The following is a 23596-nucleotide window of genomic DNA, read 5'->3' as shown; positions in this document are numbered from 1 at the left end:
AATAACTACATATATATCAACAATTACTTTAAATATAAACAGATTAAATGCTTCAATCAAAAGATAGGGTGGCTGGATGGATAAGAAAACAAGACTCTTTCATGTGCTGCCTACAAGAGACTCACTTCAGCTTGAAACACACATAAAGACTGAAAGTAAAGGGATGGGAAAAAGGTATTTCATGAAAATGGAAATGAAAACAAAAAAAAAGCTGTGGTAGCAATACTTATACCAGACAAAACAGACTTTAAAAGAAAGGCTATAACAGGAGACAAAGAAAGGACCCAGTAATTCCCACTTGTAGGTATTTTTCCGAAGCAGATGTGTTCTTGCCATCTGCAGCAGCATGGATGGACCTGGAGGGTATTGTGCCGAGTGGAGTGTCAGACAGAGAAAGGGAGATGCAATGTGATTTTGTTTATGTGTGGAATCTAAAGAACAAAAACAAACAAACAGATAAAACAGAAACAAACACACAGACACATTTTGATGGTTGCCAGATGGGAGGGGGTTTGGGAGTGGGAAAAAAAGGGAAGACATTAAGAAGTACAAATTGGTAGTTACAAAATAGTCATGGGGATGTAAAGTAAAGCACAGGGAATATAGTCGATAATATGGTAATAACTATGTAGAGTGCCAGGTGGGTACTAGACTAGTCAGGGGGATCATTTCTTAAATTACGTAAATGTCTAACCACTATGCTGTACACCTGAAATTAATATAAAATAATATTGACTGTCAACTGCAATTGAAAAATTAAAAGGGCGGGGAGGAGAAGGTGAAGGGGAATAAGAGGTTTGAATTTTCAGGTATAAAACAAGTAAGTCATGGGGATGGAATATGCAGCACAGGAAATTTAGTCAATACTATTGTGATAGTGTGGTGCAGTGTAAGACGGTTGCTGGACTTATGGTGATTACTTCCTTAGGTATATAGGTATACACTAGGCTACAGTGGCCAGCTGTTAGGTCAAATGCTAGTGTAGATGTTATCATGGAGGTATTTGCGGATGTGATTAACATCTACAATCATTTGCCTTTAAGTCAAGATTACCCTCCATAACGCAGGTGGGCCTCATCCTTTCGGCTGAAGGCTTAAAGAGCAAAATTGAGATTTCCTTGAGAGAAGAAATTCTCCCTCAAAACTACAACATTAACTGTTTCTTGAGCTTCTAGCCTGCTGGCCTGCCCAACAGATTTCAGACTTGCCAGCCCCCACAAACACATGGGTCAATTCCTTTGGTTTGATTTCTCTGGAGAGATTTTGGTACCAAGAATGTTTCTAGAGGAACAGAACCTTAAATGTGGGTTTTCTGGAACTGGTTCTTTAAGCTGATTAGATTTAAAGGCTCTATGACTCTATTTTCAGTGGTAAAGAGTGATCGTCATTGGCATGGTGTGGCAACAGAGATACACAAAATATCAACCATTGGCTAGTCGTCATCAAATACTTTTAAGAGGGAAGGTTCTGGATAGCTATGTATGATACCTTAGAACATTTCTGTGAAACTCATGCGTGTAATGAGATCAGCTGGTGGCTCTTACCTGCGCTGGAAAAATTATGACCTCAGGATTTCAGATTCCCAGCTCAGGTGACACATAAGTGACCTGGAAGTTTCTACATCTGTCCTCAAAGAAACCCTTATCTCCGGTGGTCCTAGAGCTGTGGTTTCTGAAATTAAACCCCGAGTTTCATCCTGTGAGTGGCTGAATTGCCATGCAGACTGATGCCCAACCTCCCAGAATGTCTATGGTTAAAGTGAAGGCATCGATAGGAAAGGAACGGGATCCTGAAAATTGGAATGGGAACATATGGTTGGATTCTGATGAAGCTTGGGACACTGAGCCCTAAATTCTGCTGTCTTCTTTGTCAGTAGAAGCAGGCTGTGCATTCCTGTTTGTCTGAGGAACCCACTAACCCCTGCCTCCCCGCCCAACCACCCCGCAGACACTGCTCGTCCTCCTCAGGACTCCTCACCACCGCTCTCTGCCTCTGGACCTATAGACTCAAGTCTGCGCAGGCCCCACAGGGTGAGGACGAGTACGACTGATGCGGGGTTGTGATTTACTGCAACAGAACTGCACAACTCTTCCAACTTGTACCAAAATAAATCTGGGGAATATGTGTGGGAACCGATATTAAGAGTGTGGGATAATGGTGAAAGAAACATATAAAGCAAGAGTAAGCCGAATTTATTGATTTCAGCCAACTAAACAGAGATTCTGGATTTAATGTTATGGTGTCAGGGACTAGAAAGGACTCTAACAGTTTATTTGTTTGGTTGGCTGAAACATGGACCGAGGGGTGACATACAATATCTTAGGTTGAAAAGCCAGACCTGCCTTAGTATACTGCAGAAGGTCCCTAAAGCTTAGGGAGATTGGAATTTAGAGTGGATTTATCATGTAAGACCTGTTTACCCACCAGGTATGGCCAGAAGACACACCGTGCACCACTGCTGTGCGAAATATAATTGTGAGAAGAGGGCTTCAGCATCCTTGAAGAGCTGTGTGCTCACTCTTCTATGTAGGCCAGACCTCACAGTAAGGACTGCGGCATTGACTCGGGAAATCTGAATGCAATGGGACTGATTGGATCCTGGGGGGACTGGGACCAAGCGGTAGCATTTAAGTGCCAAACACAATGTGGGCATGGTTACCATAATGGATAGCAGAGTCAAATCATCAATGAGAACGGTCTGATTTGTGCAGGCCTACGGTGGTGGCTGGTTGATCATGGTGTCCCTACAAGTAGCTGGGCACTCCACTGAATTCTAACTTGGGCTGCATAAGCAGAAGAGTGCCAGGTCTAGTAAGCAGAAGTCTACTTAGAATCACAAAAACAGAGAGTCAGCCTCTGAATCAATTCCCAGACTTATAAATCGAGAACCCCTTCAGTGAAGGAGAAGCCAGGTCCTCTTGAGGAAGGACCCCACTGCATTGCCAACAATTTACGCGTATACATTTACTATTGTTCTCAGCCTTCCCCAAAGGACCTGCAGCTTTTTACCAGGATGTCGGTGCACTGGGTAAAAGGAAATAATCAGACCTTTCAGGGACTGCTGGGCATTGGCTCTGAACTGACATTAATTCCAGGAGATCCAAAATGTCACTGTGCACTACAAGTCAGAATAGGGGTGCACAGATGTGGGCTGATGCATGGAATTTCAGCTCAGGTACATCTCACAGTGGGTCCACTGGGTCCTTGAACCCATTCTTTGTTATTCCCCCAGATCCAGATTATGTAAGTAGAACAGACATACTCAGCAACTGGAAGAATCCCCACATTGGTTCCCTGACTGGTGGAATGAGGGCTATTATGATAGGAAAGGCCAAATGTAAACCACTAGAACTGCTTCTACCCAGGAAAGTAAATCCAAAGCAATACTGCATCCCTGTAGGGATGGCAGAGATTAGTGTCACCATCAAGGACTTGAAAGATGCAGGGATGGAATTCCCATCACACCCCCATTCAACTGTCCCATCTGGCCTTTGCAGGACAGATGGGTCTTGGAGCTCTATCATAAGCTTAACCAGGTGGTGATTCCAATTGCAGCTGCTCTACCAGATGTGGTTTCATTGCTTGAGCAAATGAACACACCTCCTGGTACCTGGTAGGCAGCTATGGACCTAGCAAATGCTTTTTTTCTCCATACCTGTTAACAGACACCACCAGAAGCAGTTTGATTTCAGCTGGCAAGGCCAGCAATACACCTTCACTGTCCTACTCAGGGGTAGATCAACTCCGCAGCCCTATGCTATAATTTAGTTTGCAGGGATCTTGGTCACCTTCCCCTTTCACAAGCGATCACACAGTCCCGTTGTATTGATGACATGATACTGACGGGGACCTAGTGAGAACTAGGCTTATTGGATACTAGACTTTGTGTGTCAGAGGATGAAAAACAAATCCAACAAAAATTCAGGGGCCTTCCACCTCAGTGAAACTTCTAGGGGTCCCCTGGTGCAGGGCATGTTGAGATATGCCTCCTAAGGTGACGGGGAAGTGGTTGCACCTGGCCCCACCTAAAACCAGAAGATAGACACAACAGGAATGGCTCTTGGGATTTTGCAGGCAACAGCGTCCTCATCTGGGCGAGCTACTCCAGCCTGTTTATTGAGTGACCAGAAAAACTGCTAATTTTGAGCAGGGCCCGGAACAAAAGAAGGCTCTGCCACTTGGGCCACAGGATCCAGCAGGTACAATGGGGCTTAAGTGGCAGCTGCAGACAGGGATGCTGTCTGGAGCCGTTTGCAGGCCGCTATAGGAGAACTGCTGCTTGGGCCCTTAGGAGTTTGGAGCAAACCCCTGCTACCTCCTTTAAATAAGTACATTCCTCTTGAGAAATAGCTCTGGGCCTACTACTGGGCTTACTAGAGAATAACTGCTTAAACATGGGCCACCAAGTTACCATGTGACCTGAGCTGCCCATCATGAACTGGGTGTTACCTGACCCACCAGACTCTAAAGTTGGGAATGCACAGTGGCACTCCAGCATTAAAGGGCAGTGGTATATACAGTCCGGCCCACGCAGGCCCCAAGGCATACGTCAGTTACATGAAGAAGTGGCCTAAATGCCCTTGATCCAACACCTGCTATACTCCTCTCTCCCAGCCTGCACCTATGACATCACAGGAAGTTCCCTATGATCAGCTGGGAGAGGAAGAAAAGCTAGGGCCTCATTTACAGATGTGCAGCCGCCACTCCAAAGTGGACAGCTGCAGCACTAGGGCCTCTTTATGGGGCATCCCTGAAGGACCGTGGTGAAGGGAAGTCCTCCCAGCTGGCAGAACTTGGAGCAGCACACTTGGTTGTTAATTTGCTTGGAACGAGAAGGGCTAGAGGCGTGACTGTATACTGATTCATAAGCTGTGGCCAGTGGTTTATCTGGAAGGTCAGGGACTTGGAAGGAATAGGATTTGAAAATTGATGACAAGGAGGTCTGGGAAAATGGTATATGGATAGACTTTGATTAATAGGAAAGTCATGTGGAGATAAATGTATGTCCCATGTGAATGCTCACCAAAGACTGACCTCAGCAGAGGAGGATTTTAATGACACATTCCATGCGTACCAGCCATCCTCTTCCCCCAGCCAGCCCTGTCAAAGGGGCTATTGTTGCAGAGTGGAGGTGATGCATGGGCTCAGCATCACAGACTTCCACTCACCAAGACCAACTTGGTTATAGCTAGTGCTGAGTGGCCAATCCACCAGCAGCAAAGACCAGCACTTTACACTCTTACCCCTAGTGACTCAATTGCAAAAGCTTTTATTTCTGTCCCCATGATCTTATGCTCTCTGCTGATCTAGAAGTGTTAGTTCCAAAGGAGACTCAAAAATGATGCCATTGAACTGAAAGTTAAGACTGCGTCCCAGCCATTTTGGACTCCTCTTGACTCTGAATCAACAGGCAAAGAAAGTGGTTACTGTGCTGGTTGTGGTAACTGATTCTGACCACCAAGGGGGAATTGGACAGCTGTTCCACAATGGAGGCAAGGAAGAATATGTCTGGAATACAGGCCATTCCTTAGGGCATCTCTTAGTATTCCCATGCCCTGTGATGAACGTCAATTAAAAACCAAAACAACCCAATTCAGGCAAGACTAAGAATGACCCACACCCTTCAGGAATGAATGTTTGGGTTACCCCACCAGGTAAAGAAGCACGACCAGCTGAGGTGCTTGGGCAAAGGGAATATGCAATAATAGAAGGGGAAGGCAGCAATAGAAGAAGGTAGTGATGAATACCAGCTACAGCCACTTACAAAAACAAAAACTGTGATTGTCGTGACAATTTCCTCTTTATTTTGTCACGAATATGTTTGTGTATGTACATATGTGTATGTATATATATCACACATGTAAAATACGTTTCCTTCATTGTCTTATCCCCTTATCATGTAACATAAGTTGTACTGACTTTACGTTCCAGTATGTAAGTTACAAGGTATCGAGGAGAAGAGTAAACATCACTTAAGGACTTTGTATCCTCTTCTGAGAAAAGGGTTTGTGCATATTCAGTGTTACACAGGATCGCTGTATTATGTTCGGCAGAAGTATGACTTCACTATGATCTTTATTTGGAGACCAAGGATGGTTTACAGAGATGGGTATGGGTGCCAAGTTGACAAGGGGTAGACTGTAATGGTTAATACTATGTGTTAACTTGGCTAGGCTATGGTGCCCAGCATTCAGTCAAACACTGGTCTAGAGATTTCCGAGGAGGTTTTAGATGTGATTAACTTCCACAACCAGTTGACTTTAAGTAAAGGAGATTATTTAGAGGATGTGCCTCTATCATGGGTGGGCGTCACGTATCATCTGAAGGCCTTAAAGAGCAATCTGAGGTTTCCTGGGGAAAAAGAATTTCTGCCTCCAGGTGGCAGCGTCAACTCCTGCCTGAAGTTTCTGACTGTTGGCCTGCCCCACTGATTTTCGGCTTGCCAGCCTCCACAACCACTGCATGAGCCACTCTTTAAAAGAAATATTTATATCTATGTCTCTTATCGGTTCTGTTTCTCTGGAGAACCTTGACGGATACACACCAATAATTAATTTTCCATTGTTAGCAGAAGACATTATTCCCATTTTAATATTAAACAAACTGAAGTCTAAAAGATTAGTCTAAGATGATATAAAGTGAAGGAGAGAAACAATAAGAGTTAGACGGCAGTGGATGCAAGCCAGAAAGCTAGCTATTACTGCTAGTCTCACAGAGATCATAAAGCAATAACATTTTCATGAACTTGACCTCTTCGTTCTACTTGAGATTAATGATAGAATGAATGTGAATCTCCTAAAAAGATTAATTAACTTTATTCTCACGCTACATGGAAATGTGTCTTGTAATTTATTAAGACGTGGCCTAGAAGGAATTACTAAGCACATAAAATAGCAGGCAAATGATAATTAAGTCTGCCCTCAGAGTGACTTCACCCTAGAGGAAATGATGGCATAAAGCTGTCTTACCCCGCTGAGGTGACAGAATGCCCTTTGCCTCCAGCACCACTGTCTGTGTGCTCCACAAAACAAAATGAAGCCACAACAAACTCAATGATGACGCCAGCGCTCTCTGTTCTTTCTCAGCATTCCCCGCAGTCACATGACAACATGGGAAAGCATCCACAAGTTCTCCGAAACATTTGAGATGCCCTCTCATACTGACACTGTTTGCCTTTTGGGAAGGGCAGCCTCATGGGTCCGCTCTGGAGGCATTACCTTCTGGTGTGGTTTATGGGGTGTGTATATATGTTTTTCTTTTGAACTGATTCCATTAGCTGAGCTCTTCTGGGCATGGAAGACTGGAAAAAAATATCCCATGTCCTTATGAGCAATGTGAGGATATGTCATTCGAAAAGGAAGGTGGTAACAGTGGTAGACTGCAGCAGAAGAGAATCCAAACTTGATGTGGGAATCCAGTGTGCCCAGTGGCTCATGGCCATTGCAGTGCCACTCGAAGGCCTATTTTCTACATCACCAGCCATGCTGTCATACTCATCTCTGTGTGTCACTGTGACACAGGAGCACTGTGTCAGTAGAGTATAAATTTCCCCACTAATCCTGATCAGTTATGGTAAACTTTGCCCTCTGGGGATGGTTACAGGACCCCATGGCTATTACAGGTGACTCACAAATTCTTTTCCATTTCTAGAGTTTATGACTATTTAAAAAATGAATTTTGGTTTGATGTTTTGCACTTGATACCCAACCTCTGACTAAAATAGTTTTCTTGGGCTCTATCCATTGTTCAGGCTAAATGTCAGGTACAAAAGTGACATCTTAAAAAAAAAATACCCTTTATATCTTTGTTTCTTGGTGGACATAGAAAAAAATCAACCAGGAAATAAAATCTCCAGTGCTTGAGGAGATGAATAAACATCATTTCACAAATAGAGTACACCAATCAATTCAGGTTCATTTTTGAGTAGCCTACAGCTCTCAATTTGGCAGTGTTGAGTGTCTTTTTTCTAAAACTGCAAAATCAAATCTCTTTTTCATCTTTTATTAGAAGCCTTAGGGATATAAGTTTTACATCTGTATCTATCTCATAATTCCTGAGGGATCTGGCCTTCAGCAAACTGTCAAATTCTTAAGAATGATTTTTAATATTTTTGCTCCAAATATTGTGTTAAGCATTTATGAGATTAACTAATTTACTCTTCTCCAAACTCAGGGTGGTAGATGCTATCATCCCCATTTTACAGATGAAGAAACTGAGGCATTAGGGGGGCAAAGGAGCTAACCCAAAGTCGCACAGTTGGAAAATAGAAGAGCCCTGATTTATACCAGGCAGCCATGCCCCAGACCCATGATAATTAATCGATTTGTGCCTTTGTTCTCCAAATTCAGTTTCATTCACTACTGAAGTAATTTGGGCTCCTGCTTCCTCCTACCCCGCCATCCCCAGCTGTACCCTGAACGCTCAGTGGCATGAGCCCCTGGCACCCAATGGAGGAGCTGGCCAATAGGAGCACCCAGAGTCCTTGTTTTATCGCCAGTGACTAACAGCTGCATGGCCTCGGGTAGGTCACCTTGCCCTCAGGACCACCATGTTCACATTTGTACCTCCCACCAAGCCAAGATCTGAAAGTGCACTGGGTCAAGTCTCATCCAGGACAAAGGCCAGGGGTTTCTATGGGAGAACTGGGGAGGGGACAAGGGTGGCCTGGCCTGTGGTGAATTTTCTGGGAGAGAGCAAACACCAGGACAAGGTCTCCAGGCCGCCTCTGAGCTCTATACAGAACGGGGAGAGGCCACGGTCCTGTCCCACTAGGGGAGCTGTGCTCTGATGTGCATGAGGAAGAAGTTGCTGCCCTTGTCACCAAGGAAGTGACACTCCGGCAGCATGCCCTCTTCCAAAAATAAGTTGCCTGTAAAACTTCAGAATGACGCTGTTTTGACAGCTGGGATTCATGCTTTCAGGGTGGGTTCATTTTCAGCCTGAAAATTACTCATCAGCCGAATGCCAGCTTTCCTCATCCCACAGACAGCAGCCCAACTACAGGGAGTCGAGTTGAGGAGAAGGTCTGACGTTGCCAGCATTCCCAGCGGCCCACATCACACAAAAGGGGCCCCTCTGCTCAGCCAGGGCACAAGTGCAAGTGCCCAGCAAGAGTGCCCCTGGGAGGAAGCAGGCTTCCACGGCCCATCGCTGACCAGCTGATCACCAGACTCCACGGTGACTCATTCCTGGGGCAGACAGGGTTCCCAAAGGCCACAGGGATTTGCCATGTGGGTCTGTGGGCCCAGTAATGCTTTACGAGTCCTCCTTGTCTGCTGTGGCCACAGCCCTGGTCTGACGGTTTCTGCATATTTGGGCCTGACTAGCAAGCAAGTCAGGGGCAAGTATTCCCTGAGAGATCAGTTTGAGGACTAGACCTATCGTGGAATTCAGTACTGTTAATGTTAACAGACAGAGTAGAATACCTTTCCACCGCTGGCTGGGCTGGCAGGGCTCACCAGCTAGCATGTGATGGCAGGAAGGCATCTGCTTGTCTCAAATATGGAAGCATGCTGGCAGTGACTGAGACGTTGATTACAGAGCCTATGGCAGCCCTTTCCCAGACTGCATTTTTGAAACAGCAGAAGTAAAGGCTTGCTTACTGCAGAGCCCCAAAGGGAGAGAAAATAAATTCATACACCAGTGACTCTTCACTTTAGAAAAAGCTGCCTGGTTGTTCTAAAGAACTTCACTCTCAAGATTTATTGAGATTGTACATTCCTGGGTTTTCATTAAAAATATAATTATAACCCTATATATATGTGTCTTTTTATTATCATATATATATATACCGTGATATATATATATATATATATATATATATATATATATATATATATATATATATATACTGTGTTTCCCCCAAAATAAGACCTAGCTGGACAATCAGCTATAGTGTGTCTTTTGAAGCAAAAATTAATATAAGACCCGGTATATTATATTATATTATACCCGGTCTTACATTATATTAAAATAAGACCAGGTCTTATATTAATTTTTGCTCCAAAAGATGCATTAAAGCTGATGGTCCAGCTAAGTCTTATTTTTGGGGAAACACCTTATCACATACAAATGTATACACACACACACACACACACACACACACACACTTTTAAATGGGTGAGATGTAGGTAATAAAGAACAAGTTCATTTGCAAACACATTTTCCATAACGTCCCCGCTAAGGGCCGACCAACGTACTGTTGTCATGGGTCATTCTGTGAGGTCTTCCATTCCTTTCAGACAAAACCAGTTTCCCAAAGCCTTCATTATAAAGGTCATGCGGATTTGGTCAAGTGGTTCACTGTCATGGGGCTATAGCTGCAGTTGAGTTCAACATGGAACCAGAAGGCAGACACTCAGGCGCACACCCCCTTCTCCTGGGCTGAACTCATGGCTTCCTGTCAGTAGCTACCCCAGACTTCTCATTTTGGGACTCCTAAACAAGCCAAACGCACTTGCACTGGAGAGGCCACCACAAGTCAGCACACTGAAGCCAAGATACCATAACAGTGACATAGAAGCTGGGAACCAGATTTTTCATGCTGGCTCTACTGCCAATGCTGTGTGACCCTAGACAAATCTCTCAACATCTCTGAGCTTCAGGAGCATTACTGAAAATGAGGAGTTTAATGAAAAGATCTTTAGTGGCTCTTTCCAGTTCCAATATTCTATTCTATGAAACTGAAACTATCTCATCTATAAGCAGAAAGTTAACTTCCTTCTGATCCATAAAATACTTTCTCATTAGTCATGGCAGTGAAAAGTCATTGGCAACAGTTTTTCCAACTTTATTCTTTAGCCTATAAATATCACTAGATGCCTCCTCTGAGCAAGGCATTCTTCAGGGCTCTGAGATTTCTTTGAAATAAGTTTTATAGCAGGACTCAGCAGACTCAACATCAACTGTTTCCTCCAATATCTGACGCCACTGTGTGACATGTAGGCTGATCTAGTCTATTCCATCCTAGGTAGCCCATTCAATCTAAAAAAAAAAAAAAAAATGTTGGTCCAAATACACTAAATTGGTTTTGTGGCTCATGAATGGGTCATTTTCAAACATGTGGTTTGAAAGGTGCTGCTGCCAAGGTCACAGGAAAGGGTATGTGCCTTGTGGGCACATTAACAGCAGGAGAGCATTGCATGAAGTCAGGCTCAATAGAAGAGTCACAGTGTGGGGCATGGTTAACTGAAGAGGAAGAGTAAAAACAGCAAGAGGCTCAGAGCTCAGGGGAGGGCAGAAGCACAGCCTGCATCCTTTGATCTGGCCTTAGATTTCACCCTCTGCCCAGCACCAGACAACTCCAACGGCTGAGCACAAATGGCTGACAAAACCCTTCAAGAGCTGCCTTGCTGTCTCCCAGCTGCTCCCGGGATCCTCACCCTTGGACACATGGTTTGGCCTCTGCTTAGTCCCTCAGCCTGGAGGTCCTCCCACCTGTCAGACAGAAGCTCCCTCAGGGGCCATCCCGGTTCCCGGATCAGGCACCCTTCTTGCCCCCGTGGCCTCATCCCCAGACCTGTCCCACTCTATTGCAGTTGCCTGCTTACCAGTCCCTGTCCCTGTACTAGACTCTGTGCCCCTCAGACCAGGGCCTAAGCTTCCATTGCTATAGACCCCAGTGCCCAGCACTCTGCCTGGCTCACACATGCTCATTGCAATAAACAGACAGGTGAGTAAACGAGTGACCTCTAGCTAGGTGGCCAGGGAAGGCCTTAAGGTCAGATGTTGACGGCTGCAAGATAGCCATGAGCTTCTCCATCCTTCCTGAGCACGTCACCATTGCTAGTCACTGACTGCAAGCTGTCCGGGTGCCCGCAGCCCCATCCAGTCAAGGCTTTCTCTCACAAGCACACGTGTGGAAGGTCCTGGATCAAATTTCAGGAGAGCTTAGAACTATGCAAACACACAGGCACTGAGGTTTGGGTCTCTGCGGACATCACGGCTGGGAGCTCACTGTGTTTCCCTTGGAGAAAATTCAACAACAGAAACAGCCTGGAGAATACTGCCAGTTACTTTAGAAAACTTTTTTGCCCTACTCAGGCATGTGCACATCTATAAGAGTTACCCAGAAATAGACTTGAAGCTGACCACTGTGTTCTCAAGATGGGGCAAATCTCTCAGCGGTAGTGATGACAAGGCAGGGGCAGACGCAGACTGCTGGTTCAGGACACACCACACAGGCTCACTTGCTTGTGAGGAATGGCATTTAAACAGCCCTCATCGCGGCTCTTCGGCTAGAAAGAGCAACTGTGGACATTGTGCACCTTACTATAAATTAGAAAAAATTCAACTGAGAATATAGATGGGAAAAACATTAACAGGTGTTTTTTTCAGACTAGCTTTTTTTTTTTTTTTTTGCTTTGTTTGAAAGGTGAGAAATGAAAACTACACATAACATTTGGCTGGATGATGTACTTGTCTCCCAGGGTTTGGCGCTGACAATTGCTGCTGTACCTATAGACACACGCTCACTCAATCCCACAAAGTCCGTTTTACTTCCCACTTGGGAGCACAGCATCCACTGCTCCCTGTGCTGTGAGCGGTCTGCGCCCAACCCCGAGCACAGCTGGGTACAGGCCGCTGTCAGCCTGTGCATTTCCACTGCCAAGCCCGACCTGGGCAGCGGTTCGAGCTAAGTTGACGTGTCTGCTGCTTTCCACCTGGCAGCAGAGCTTCCGTCCAAGATGACTTTCATCAAGAGGGACACCTTGGGTGTCCCCTGGACTCAACAATTATTTGCTGATATAGTAAACTTGTTAGCAGAGAGTGATCTTGAGTGAAAGCAAAATATCTGCTAAGTGTCTAACAGACCTGGAACATTGAAGACAGACCCAGTGCTGGTTTCCATTAGTTACACACTTAGCGGGGCAGAGATGGTGAACAATATCACTCTCCAGGTAGATTCCTACAATCCTGACTCTACTCAGTACTGAGCCACATAGAAGCCAGTTTCACAAACCAGAGAGACAGAATTTTGTGGCAAAGAAACAGGAATGTTTACAGAGCTATTATGGCTCTCCCTTTTCCAAGTCTGCCTCCTGCTTTTTTTCAGTAGCTTGGAGGCCTAGGGTATCTTGTCTTCCAGGAAAAATGTCCAAGTGAGAGGATGGGACTAGACCCCCACCTCTGCCTCCCTACACGACCCAGCCACATCTCCTAATAAAGCTGCAGGTGGAAGGGAGCAGCTCAAAGCCTAAGTGATTTTCAAACAGACATGCACACAAAACACAGAGCAACCATTTCACTTCACGCCCAGGCACCTTGCTGATCTCAAGGAGATTTGAGCTTTGCCAGCTGAGAGCTCAGCAGTAGTGCTGTGACTGGGACCTCTTCCATACCAGGTAGCACAGGAATAATATTCCCCTGGACCAGATGAGACAGGTGGCGACGAGGCCTGAGCATTGGGCCAGAGGCCCTAAAGAGTCTGGTGTGTGCATCTCTGTGGGGTTCCTGGACTCCCGTCAAGCACAGGGTGCTGACTTGGTGACTGTACCTCTAGGGAATCCTGTGCTGACGGACTGAGCAGTCAACGCTGATTTTGGTTTCACCCCCAAAGGGCAGGAGAGGCTGTCCTCACTCTGAATATGCCATCTAGTATTGAGGGTCTCATCTAAACCCTGGCTCGCACACTCTAATCAAAAGACGGGGTTTATATGGAAAGATCCACAGACTGTGGTAAAGCCCAGAGAGAATGGAATAAACCTTTCATACAGCAAGGCCAATAAAGACTGGTTCCTTGCTGAAGATCTAGGCCCACACTGTCCCCAGGGCCACAGGCCGCGTAGTGGCCCCTGAGCACTGGGGCGGTCTCACCGGCCTGATCATTGGCTTTCAAAGACTGAATGTGACAACAGGTAAAACATCTTATCGACAACTTTTTCGTTTTATACAGGTTACATGTTGAAATGATAAATATTTTTGGATATTGGGTTTAATAGATTAGACCATGAAAATGAATGTCACCGTTTCATTTTATTTTAAAATTATTTTAACTTTTTAAAAAGGTGGCTACTTGAAGATTTTAAATTAGATACGTGGCTTGATTTATAGCTCTGTTGGACAGCACTGATTTAGAAATCTGGATTCTAATCTTGGCTAATCTAGTGTCTAGCCAGGCGGCCACTGAGGCAAGCTCACTGGACTCAGATTTATTTTGCGAAATGAGCCCAATTTCCTTCACAGTTAAAAGAATAGCTGGAAATGCTATGCACATGCACACCAACAATCAGGCTGGCATCCTCCTCTAGTTTCTCCTCAGAAAACAGGCCTTTCCCATGTGGTTGAACAGGTTGTGGACTGTACAAGGATGACACATTGAAGGGAGTGGGTGCTGTTCACACTGCACATAAGTAGATTTGTATATTTATTATTATAATGTCCTGGCACGTGGCAATCAGCATGTTGTTCTAACAAAATGAGTCTATTACAATGACTCTAACAGATGGAACTAAAGTTTCCTGAGGAGGAGACACATGCTTTCTGATTTGCATAAAAACTATAGTTGGGCTCGGGCTAACCCTCCCAGGACTGAGGCCTGCCTGAATTCCACTTTAAGGACCAGCTGCTTTGCTGCTTTGGCCTCCACGTTTGTCATGTACCTGGTGCATCTGAGGAAAGGAACTCTGTGCGCACAGTCAAGCCTCGATTGTACAAAACGTCATTGGTGTCTGGAGCCAAAGAGTTACAATAACCCATTGGGTGAGGGCCAGGGCTCACCCGGATGGGCCACTTACCTTTTCATTTTTCTTCTCCTCTGGTCTGCATGCCGTGTTGGTGGGGCTGGATGTTGACAGGCCACTGACAGCCCCGGCTCCGGCTTCACCATTGAGGTTGGCGGCATTGACGTTGGGAGGTGTGATGGCTGATGCTGCTGACGTGAGCGGGATGACTGGCCGGGGGCACTGGACACCAGTGACTGCCTGCATCAGGGGCTGGTGGATGTGCTGCGGGGACGCCACGGAGTGAGGCCTGAGGCTGGTGGTGGGCAGGCGGGATGGGGAGTTCTGGGTGCGCAGGGGTGATACTGTGGCGGTCGGTCGGTCCTGAGCCTGAGCTGAGGAGTGGGCAGCTGGAGCACGGGATTAGAGAGAGAGCAGGGTGGAAAGGTTAGTTTGCAACCTAGCATGCAATTGCAGTGGACTTTTTCTTTCCTGGGACTTGTCTGCCCAGTGCTGGGAGCCTCTCTCAAGTCTCTCCAGACCTAGGCACCCTGCACAGGTAGAGAGCATGAGGCCGAGCACCCCTGAGAATGCACCCCTGTCTTCCCAAAGCCCTGAGGCTGCACAGAACGTCCTTCCCTCAGGAGGAGCGGAAACATTGGTTGCTAGATCACCGTGTGCCAGTGCCTGCCCAGTTTTCTATAAAGTCTTCTGGTTTTCTCTGCTGTGATGAACTAAAACACTCAAGATTTTTACAATCACCCTTGTTAAAATGTTCATAAGGGCGGCTGGATGGCCCAGTTGGTTAGAGCACGAGCTCTCAACAACAAGGTTGCTGGTTTGATTCCCGCATGGGATGGTGGGCTGCGCCCTCCACAACTAGATTGAAAACAGCGACTGGACTTGGGGCTGAGCTGCGCCCTCCACAACTAGATTGAAGGACAACGACTTCACTTGGAGCTGATGGGTCCTGGAAAACACACACTGTTACACAATTTAAAAAACAAAACAAACGAAAAAAACTGTTCATAAAAGTAACGCCTGTAGAAGAAGTAAAGCCTTGAAAGAGCCTCAAGCTTCCCCCAAATTATTAGACACCACTGCAGGTAAGGCGATCATTGTCAACAGCTCGATCTGTCTTGAATGCAGACTGTAATGGCCCCGTCCTTTGTTTCTCACACGTGGCACTGACTTGGCTGAGCTAAGGATGAGTGCTCCAGGCTGCTTAGCTGTCAATCCCAGGAGAAAGCGGCCGACGTCGTTTCTCCCAGCTGCAGCCTTGAGGGAAGCCTCTGCCTCCTGAGGCAATCCACCTGCACATCGAAGCCTGATTCTGGATTTACAGAACAGGAGCCTCCCAACTAGGAAGCCACCAAAATGCTCGCTACCAGCAAAATGCTTCCTAAAGATGCTAGGACTCGAAAAGCAGAACATTTGTAAAAATCTGTCATTTGAAAAGATGGTTCCCTCTAAACACAGCACCATGTTAAAATTAATCCTGCTACAGCTTGTGTTAGTAATTTTGAAGAACTGTCTCCTAATTACACACAAAACAAATAGGGGGAGAGAATGAGCCACACCAGAGGGACAGTGATTCCCAGCCTGGACTGGTCTGGCCCAAAGTGGGTGACACAGTTCATGGCAGCAGATATCACTTCACGCCAAGTTCCCCATCTAACATGATGCAACTCAGTTTCAGTTGTTTTGGCCTTGTTACACTAGAGAAAGATTACAGGTCACACTGTCGCTATTTTCTAGGACCAGAATTTGTGGCATTCACGGCTTCAGCAACATGGAAAAAATACATGCAATGAAACAATATTCTTAGCTCCCAAATATTCCTTCAATAGATCATAGATCGCACACTCATAAACCCGACTCATGTCTCCCCCGTCTGCAAAATAACTCTGTACAGGGAACCTCCATCCAGCCTCCTCCCCTCTGACACAGTGTGGGAGGAGCCGGCAACATCTAACTGGTGATCTGGGTTCTCCTGGCCTCAGGCCGTGTCCTTTGTTTCTAGGAGGTGAAATATATAAAGGCTGATTTAAGGATTTAAAAAATTATTCAGGGTTTGGGATGGGTTTGGATCCTCACTCAAGTGGCTCCACATTTCAAAAGGAAGACCAGGTTAGGCAATTATTCAGATCGATGAAGCCACTGGGTCATTTAATCACCCCGAGGTAATCTGTGACTTGGACCGTGCTCCTGGGGCCATTTATCTGCCTCTTCCCTGCTGTCTGAACTCTCCTTCACCCCAGCCCACCAGCCCTGGAACAGGAAGTGATGCCTCAGTTAAGGAGGAACAATCACACTTGGGCCCCAGAAAGTGTCTACAGGGGCTGCTTCCGGTTCTTCTACTTGAGGTTCGGCACAGCTCACCTCCACCTCTGGCTGGCTTCCATGTGACTACCACATCCTCTTGCTAAACTGCATGCAAAATAAGAGAGGGCGTTGCAGAAAGTTCTAAGCCTGCCTGCCATAAGGTCTGACATCATCTCCCAATGTCTCCCTTTATCTTCCCTTCAGACACTTTGGCCCCCTGGCTATTCCTCACACATGCAGGTTCTTTCTCAGCTCAGAGACTTGGTGCCCACAATTCTACAGACTGCCTTTCCCTCAGATACCTGCATGGCTGGACCTCTTAGCCACTCCCGGTCAGCTCAAACATTACCTTCTCTGAGAGACATGTTCCAACAATCCCACTGAACAGTGCAACCTGCCCCTCTGCCATTTCAACCCCCCTGGCCCTGCTATAATTTTTCTTTTCTCCGAAGGCACTTATCTCCTTTATCATTATAAAATTACTTTTTAACATGAATATTAATATTCTTTGTTCTGAATTCTTCTCTGTTTGATATTAATATAACCAATCCAGATTTCTTTTGATTAGTATCAGCATGGTAGCCAATCCTCATCGCTCACAGATTCCAAATTTGCAAATTTGCCTACTAGGTAAAATTGATTTGTAACCCCCAGATCAATATCTGTGGTGCTTTTGCAGTCATTCTCAGACATGCACCGATTAGCAAAAAATTTGAGTCACCAATGCATACGTTCCCAGCTGAGATGCAGCAAGGTGATGCCCTGCTTTCTTATTTCATCTCATACTGAACTGCCCAGGGACAGAGACAGGAGGGGTAAGGGTGGTGCAGTGCAGGAAGATCCATCACTAGGGCAAGCGGAATGGGTTTGAATCTTGACTCTGTCACCTGTTAGTGGGGTGGCCTCAGACAAGTCACTTAACACTTCCAAACCTCATTTCTCTTTTGTAAAATGAAGAAAATAGAATCTACCAGGATGAGTTGCTTTCAGTATTTAAGATTATAATCCATGTGACATGCACATGCATATTTCACTTAGGAGCAATACCGTGTTTCCCCAAAAGTAAGACCTATCCCGAAAATAAGCCCCAGTTAAGATCGTCAGCCAGATGGATGCATTTAGTACATTATGACGATGTTCCAGAAGAAGATGACATGACTGTACTTGAATAAATGTAGATTGTTGTACATGAAAAAATAAGACATCCCCTGAGAAGAAGCCCTAATGCGTATTTTGGAGCAAAAATTAATATAAGACTGGTCTTATTTTCAGAGAAATACGGTAGTTCAGTATTCTTGAATTCAGTGTTCATGGAAACTATAAAACATAACTACTATGACTAATGAGAAATTGACTATATATCTTGTTCTATCCTTTTAACTTATTTGTATTTTTATATTGAAAGTATTTAAATCTGTTTCCTACCCACAGCATTTGGTTGGGTCTTGTCTTTTTTAAAAAAAATAATAACTAACAATCTCTGTATTCTATTTGGGGTTATTTAGACTATCTACATTTAACGAGATTATGTATATAACTAGTTTTAAACCTTCATTTTACTACATGTTTTATATTTGACCCATGTATTGTTTGTTCCCTTTCCCTCTTTTCATGTCTTCTTTTGGATTAACTGGAAGTCTTGTGATTCCATTTTATTTCCTCTGTTATCTTATTTGCCATAACTCTCCATTTTTGTTTAATGATTGCTTACATCTTTAATTTATCATAGTCTACTGACAAGTGATTCCATAATGCTTTCCATATATTAGAAGAATATACTTACAATACCTTACAATAATATACAGTATTTCCATTTCTCCCCTCCCAACCTTTGTGCATTTGCTATTATACATTTTACTTTTATATATGTTTTAAATTCCAAACTGCATTGTTTTTATTTTCGTTTAAACACTCAGTTATGTTTTAAAGATATTTAAATTAAAAAATATTATATTTATGTACCATATTTCCCTGAAAATAAGACCTAGCCAGACCATCAGTTCTAATGCGTCTTTTGGAGCAAAAATTAATATAAGACCCAGGATTATATTATATTATATTATATTATATTATATTATATTATATTATACCCGGTCTTATATTATAGTAAAATAAGACCGGGTCTTATATTAATTTTTGCTCCAAAAGACACATTAGAGCTGATGGTCCAGTTAGATCTTATTTTCGGGGAAACACAGTAAGTAGATATCATTTCTAATGCTCTTCATTCCATTGGTAGACCCATAGCTCCATTTATTATCATTCTCCTTCTTCCTAAAGAACTCTGTTTAACATTTCTCATAGTGTGGGTCTATTAATGATGAAATCCTTTAGCTTTACTATGTCTGAATAATTATTTTGCTTTCATTTTTTGTGTTGTTACTAATAAGATGTATTTTTTCTTTTTATTAGTTTCAGGCGTACAAAACAATGTAATAGACATTTACACCCCTCACAAAGTGATAACCCCCCCGCCCCTACAATCTACTACCCCTCTGACATTGTATATAGCTGTTACAATTCCATTGACTGGATTCCCTATGTTGTACTCCACATCCTGTGATTGCTTTCATTTTTGAAACCTATTTTTTCTGGGTATAGAATCCTAACTTGACAAATTTATTTCTTTCAGTACTTTCTTCAGTTCTTAAATGTCTTCTTACCTGAAGGGTTCCTGACAAGAAATCTGCTGTCATCCTTATATATTTTTTTCCGACTTTATGTATATTTTTCTCTGGCTGCTTCTAAGATTTTCTGTGTCACAGAAAAAATTATTTTGAACAATCTGATTAGATTTTGCCTTGGTGTAGTTTTCTCCATGTTTCTTAGGCTTGGGATTCACTAACTTTTGTTGATCTGTGAGTTTTCAGTTTTCATCAAATTTCGAACAATTTTGGTCATCATTTTTTTAAATAATTTTTCTGTCTCACAACTTTGTCCTCTAATTTGGGGACTCCAGTCACATGTATATTAAGCCAGTTGAAGATGTCCCATTGCTCACTGATGCTCTGTTCATTTTTTAAAATTCACTTTTATCTCTGTGTTTCATTTTTCATAATTTTATTGCTGTATCTTCAAGTTCACTAATATTTTCTTCAGCAATGTGTAATCTGTCATTAATTCCATCAAGGATATTCTTGATCACATACACTGTAGTTTTTATTTCTAGAAGTTTGATTTGTGTCTTTCAAATATCTTGTCTCTACTTAACTTTCTAAGCATATGGAATGAAATTATAATAACTGTTTCAATGTCTTTGTTTGCTATTATAACCTCTGTGTTGGTTGTGGGTCAGATTGATTGATTTATCTCTTCATTGTCAGTCATATTTTCCTGCTCCTTTGCATACCTAGAATGATAGCACTGACAGCACTTATCCTTTCTTTCATTCTTGTCCTGGCTCTGGGTATTTTCCTCACATGCATATGCTGATTAGTTGTCATTATACTACTAAAGAGGGATGTTCTGCATCCTCTGGGGTTTTCCCTCCCTCTGCCACCGACTGGAACTTCCCTCTCATGGAGGTCGTTGGTTTTCTAATATCTAGTGTGTCACAAACTATTATTTTATAAATTTATCTGTTTTGTTTGTTTGTTTGTTTTTGGTGGGAGTTGTTTCTGGTGGGAGGGTAAATCCTGTCCTCACTACTTTATCTTGGCTGTAAGCTGAAGTCTAGCTTTGATACCACTCAGCAATTCCACATCTGGGTATTTATCCAAAGAAAACAAAAACACTAATTTGAAAAGCTATATGCACCTCCACGTTAATTGCAGCATTATTTACAATAGCTGAGATGAAAGCAACCTAGGTGTTCATCAATACAGCAATGGATAAAGAAGATGTAGTATATATACAATGGAATATTACTCAGTCATAAAAAAAGAATGAAATATTGACATTTGGGAAAACATGGATGGACCTAGAGGGTATTATGCTAAGTAAAATAAGTCAGACAGAGAAAGACAAATACCATATAATTTCACTTATATGTGGAATTTAAAAACACAAAACAAATGAGTCAACAAAATAGAAACTGACTCATAGATATAGAGAAAAAGCTGATGGTTGCCAGATGGAAAGGGGGTGGGGGGATAGATAAGGTGAAGGGGAATAAGAGGTACAAACTTCCAGTTATCAAAAGAAAAGTCACAGGGATGTAATATACAGTGTCGGGAAAACAGTCAATTCTATCGTAATCACTTTGTATGGTGACAGATGGTTACTAGACTTATCGTGCTGATCACAATGTAAGAAATAGAAACACTGATTTACTGTGTTGTATACCTGAAAATAATATAATATTGTATGTCAACTATACTTTAATAAAAAATAAAAATAAATGAATGAAAGTAAAAGAGAGTCTAGCTTTATCTTTTTAGATACAAAAATCGGATTGTATCTATTATTTAAAACCCTCTAATATGCTCCGTTGCCCTTACGATAAAAACTGAAATTCCTTGACATGGTCTAAAAGAACTTTCATGCTCAGCTTCTGGGCACCTTTTCAGCTGTACCACAAGGTACTCATCCTCTTGCTTTCTTTGTTCTTCCCCAGTGACCTGATTTTCGTTTTCAAATGCACCAATTCTATGCTGGCCTCATTCTCACCTCACCCCACTGCTGCATGCTAAGTTCCTACTCATCTTTGAGGTCTAAAAGTAAATTTTGTCTAAGCAGGGAAATTGTCATCGGCATACTATACTTCTCCTCCTATACCTTTGGCTTCAGCCACATCAAACTAAATGAGGTTACCTACAGTAGGGACGCTGGTCCTTCTCATTGTCACACCTGTGCCCTTGCTGGTCCCTCTGTCAGAACTTTCTTTCTGCCTTGTCTGCTCAGATAATTCCCATTTGCCCTTTAAGAATCAAGGCAGTACCACCTACTCCTGAAAACTTTCTGTAAACCTCTCCCTACCCCTCTACTGCTTTCCTCCCAATCTGAGTGCAATGATCTCTTCTACATGCTTTCTTAATACCCCACATATACCTCCACCATAGTGCTTTCCAAAATCTATTGAAAGAGCTTGTTTTCTTGTTCTTTTCTCTAATTGGGGGTAGAAGTGGGGTCTATCTGGTCCCTTCTCTGCATTTTCAGACCCTAGCAGAGTGCCTTGCGTGTATCAAGCTCTCTTTCAGCGCCTTTTTGCTGATGAATATATGACTGTATAGGGCTCTTGCCCCTGCTAAGCACTGATATGAGGATGTGTGGACACTGGTACTTTACAGGGAGAGCTCTGCCCTTGGAAAAAGGAGCTACATTAATCAAGTAGAACAAATCATATTGGGTGCTCTGGCCAATGCAATTAAGCCTTTGTCAAACTGCCTGACTTTGGCTCGAGATGAGAACATTGATGAAATGCCTCTCAACTGCTTGGGTTGGGGTCTGCTGAAATGGGCAATTACTGCTGTGAACAATCCATTACTTGTACTGTCAACAGTGTTTTCTCTCTCTCGAAATGCAGAGTGAAGTGGAAAATGCTGTGGGAACTCAGTGGCATTTAATTTACTGATATGACATGGTAGAAGCCATTCTTTAACCTGGCTGTGACAGCAATAGTGTGGGGACAAGCACTAGGTTGGAATGCACTGGGGAAGCCCTTTAACCACCCTGTGCCTCATTCTTCCCATATGTAAAATTAAACTGATGAAAGAGAATGCTTGTCACACCATGGTGGTTACTATGGTGATCGATGACTGAGACACAATGTTGCAGTGCCCCTAGCCATGCCAATTTCTTCTGATTCTGCTTGTTATTCTATACAGGGAGAAATGACTGGCAGGTCTCATTTTCTTCTTTGAATTGGAGAGTTGCTAGCAAGCTGTGGCACGGAAAGGCTGTTATACTGGCATCTTGTGCAGATAACCCAGGGCTGCTGTACTGGGACGTGCACTCTTGGTGAGAAGCAGGGCTGCCTGATCTTTCTATGTCATGGTGCACATACAAATATTTATGTGGCATGCTGGGGAAATGGATAGGATGTTTATAACTGGAAGGGACCTGGTTTGGACGTTAGGTGCCCCAGGTCCTGCCCAGGTGCTCCAAGGCTCAAGATCAGTATTTTGGCATGGAGTACCAGTCTGAAAGCTCTGCTGTAGATTTGCTTAATCACTTGGCTACCACGAGGGCTGTATCCCCAGCTAGAGGCTCCCAGAAAACACTGTCAAATGAACTTAAGGTAGGCTAGAAGCATAACTAATAAGAAGGCAATGGCTGCAGGGCAAGAGGTCAGGCACCAGACAATGTTGCTGCAGACTCTTTCAGTACAAAGACAGCTAGTTCTTCCCCAGGGCCCCGCAGGCCAAAGCGGCAAAAACACAGAACTCACTCTTGGCTAATTTAAGGGGAAAAAGATACATAAGAAAGACTACGAGGCACTTACAGAGTCTCTGAGATGACACAGTCAGTCGCGGAGGCTCTACAGCCAGCAAGTGCCAGGCTCAACCATGAGTGTCGTGCGGGAGACCCTGCTCGCTGCGCCATTTGTCGTGCGCGGAGGCCTTCTTGCCGCGCCATCTTTCAGGTGGGGCAGCCTGCGGGGTCTCTGCTCCCGCTCCCCACACAAGAATGCAGGACCTGGTGAGGCCGAAAAGGAACACCCACGGAGCCAT

The 23596-nt window shown here is 44.0% G+C and overlaps 1 protein-coding gene across 2 annotated transcripts in view; it reads right to left on the bottom strand.

Moving 5' to 3' along the window:
* SH3RF3 (SH3 domain containing ring finger 3) overlaps window positions 1-23596 on the bottom strand; it is a 368321-nt gene that overhangs the window by 38573 nt on the left and 306152 nt on the right. For both annotated transcript variants that reach the window (XM_019715017.3, XM_019715016.3), the window contains one exon: window positions 14736-15070. In XM_019715017.3, coding sequence (XP_019570576.3) covers window positions 14736-15070 — 335 coding nt within the window. The remainder of the gene's footprint in view (window positions 1-14735; window positions 15071-23596) is intronic.

The sequence above is a fragment of the Rhinolophus sinicus genome, chromosome 2 (assembly GCF_057876585.1).
Source record: "Rhinolophus sinicus isolate RSI-liver-muscle chromosome 2, RSI-T2T, whole genome shotgun sequence".
NCBI lineage: Eukaryota > Metazoa > Chordata > Mammalia > Chiroptera > Rhinolophidae > Rhinolophus > Rhinolophus sinicus.
Note: the sequence above shows the minus strand (reverse complement) of the source record. Positions and strands in the feature narration are given on the sequence as shown.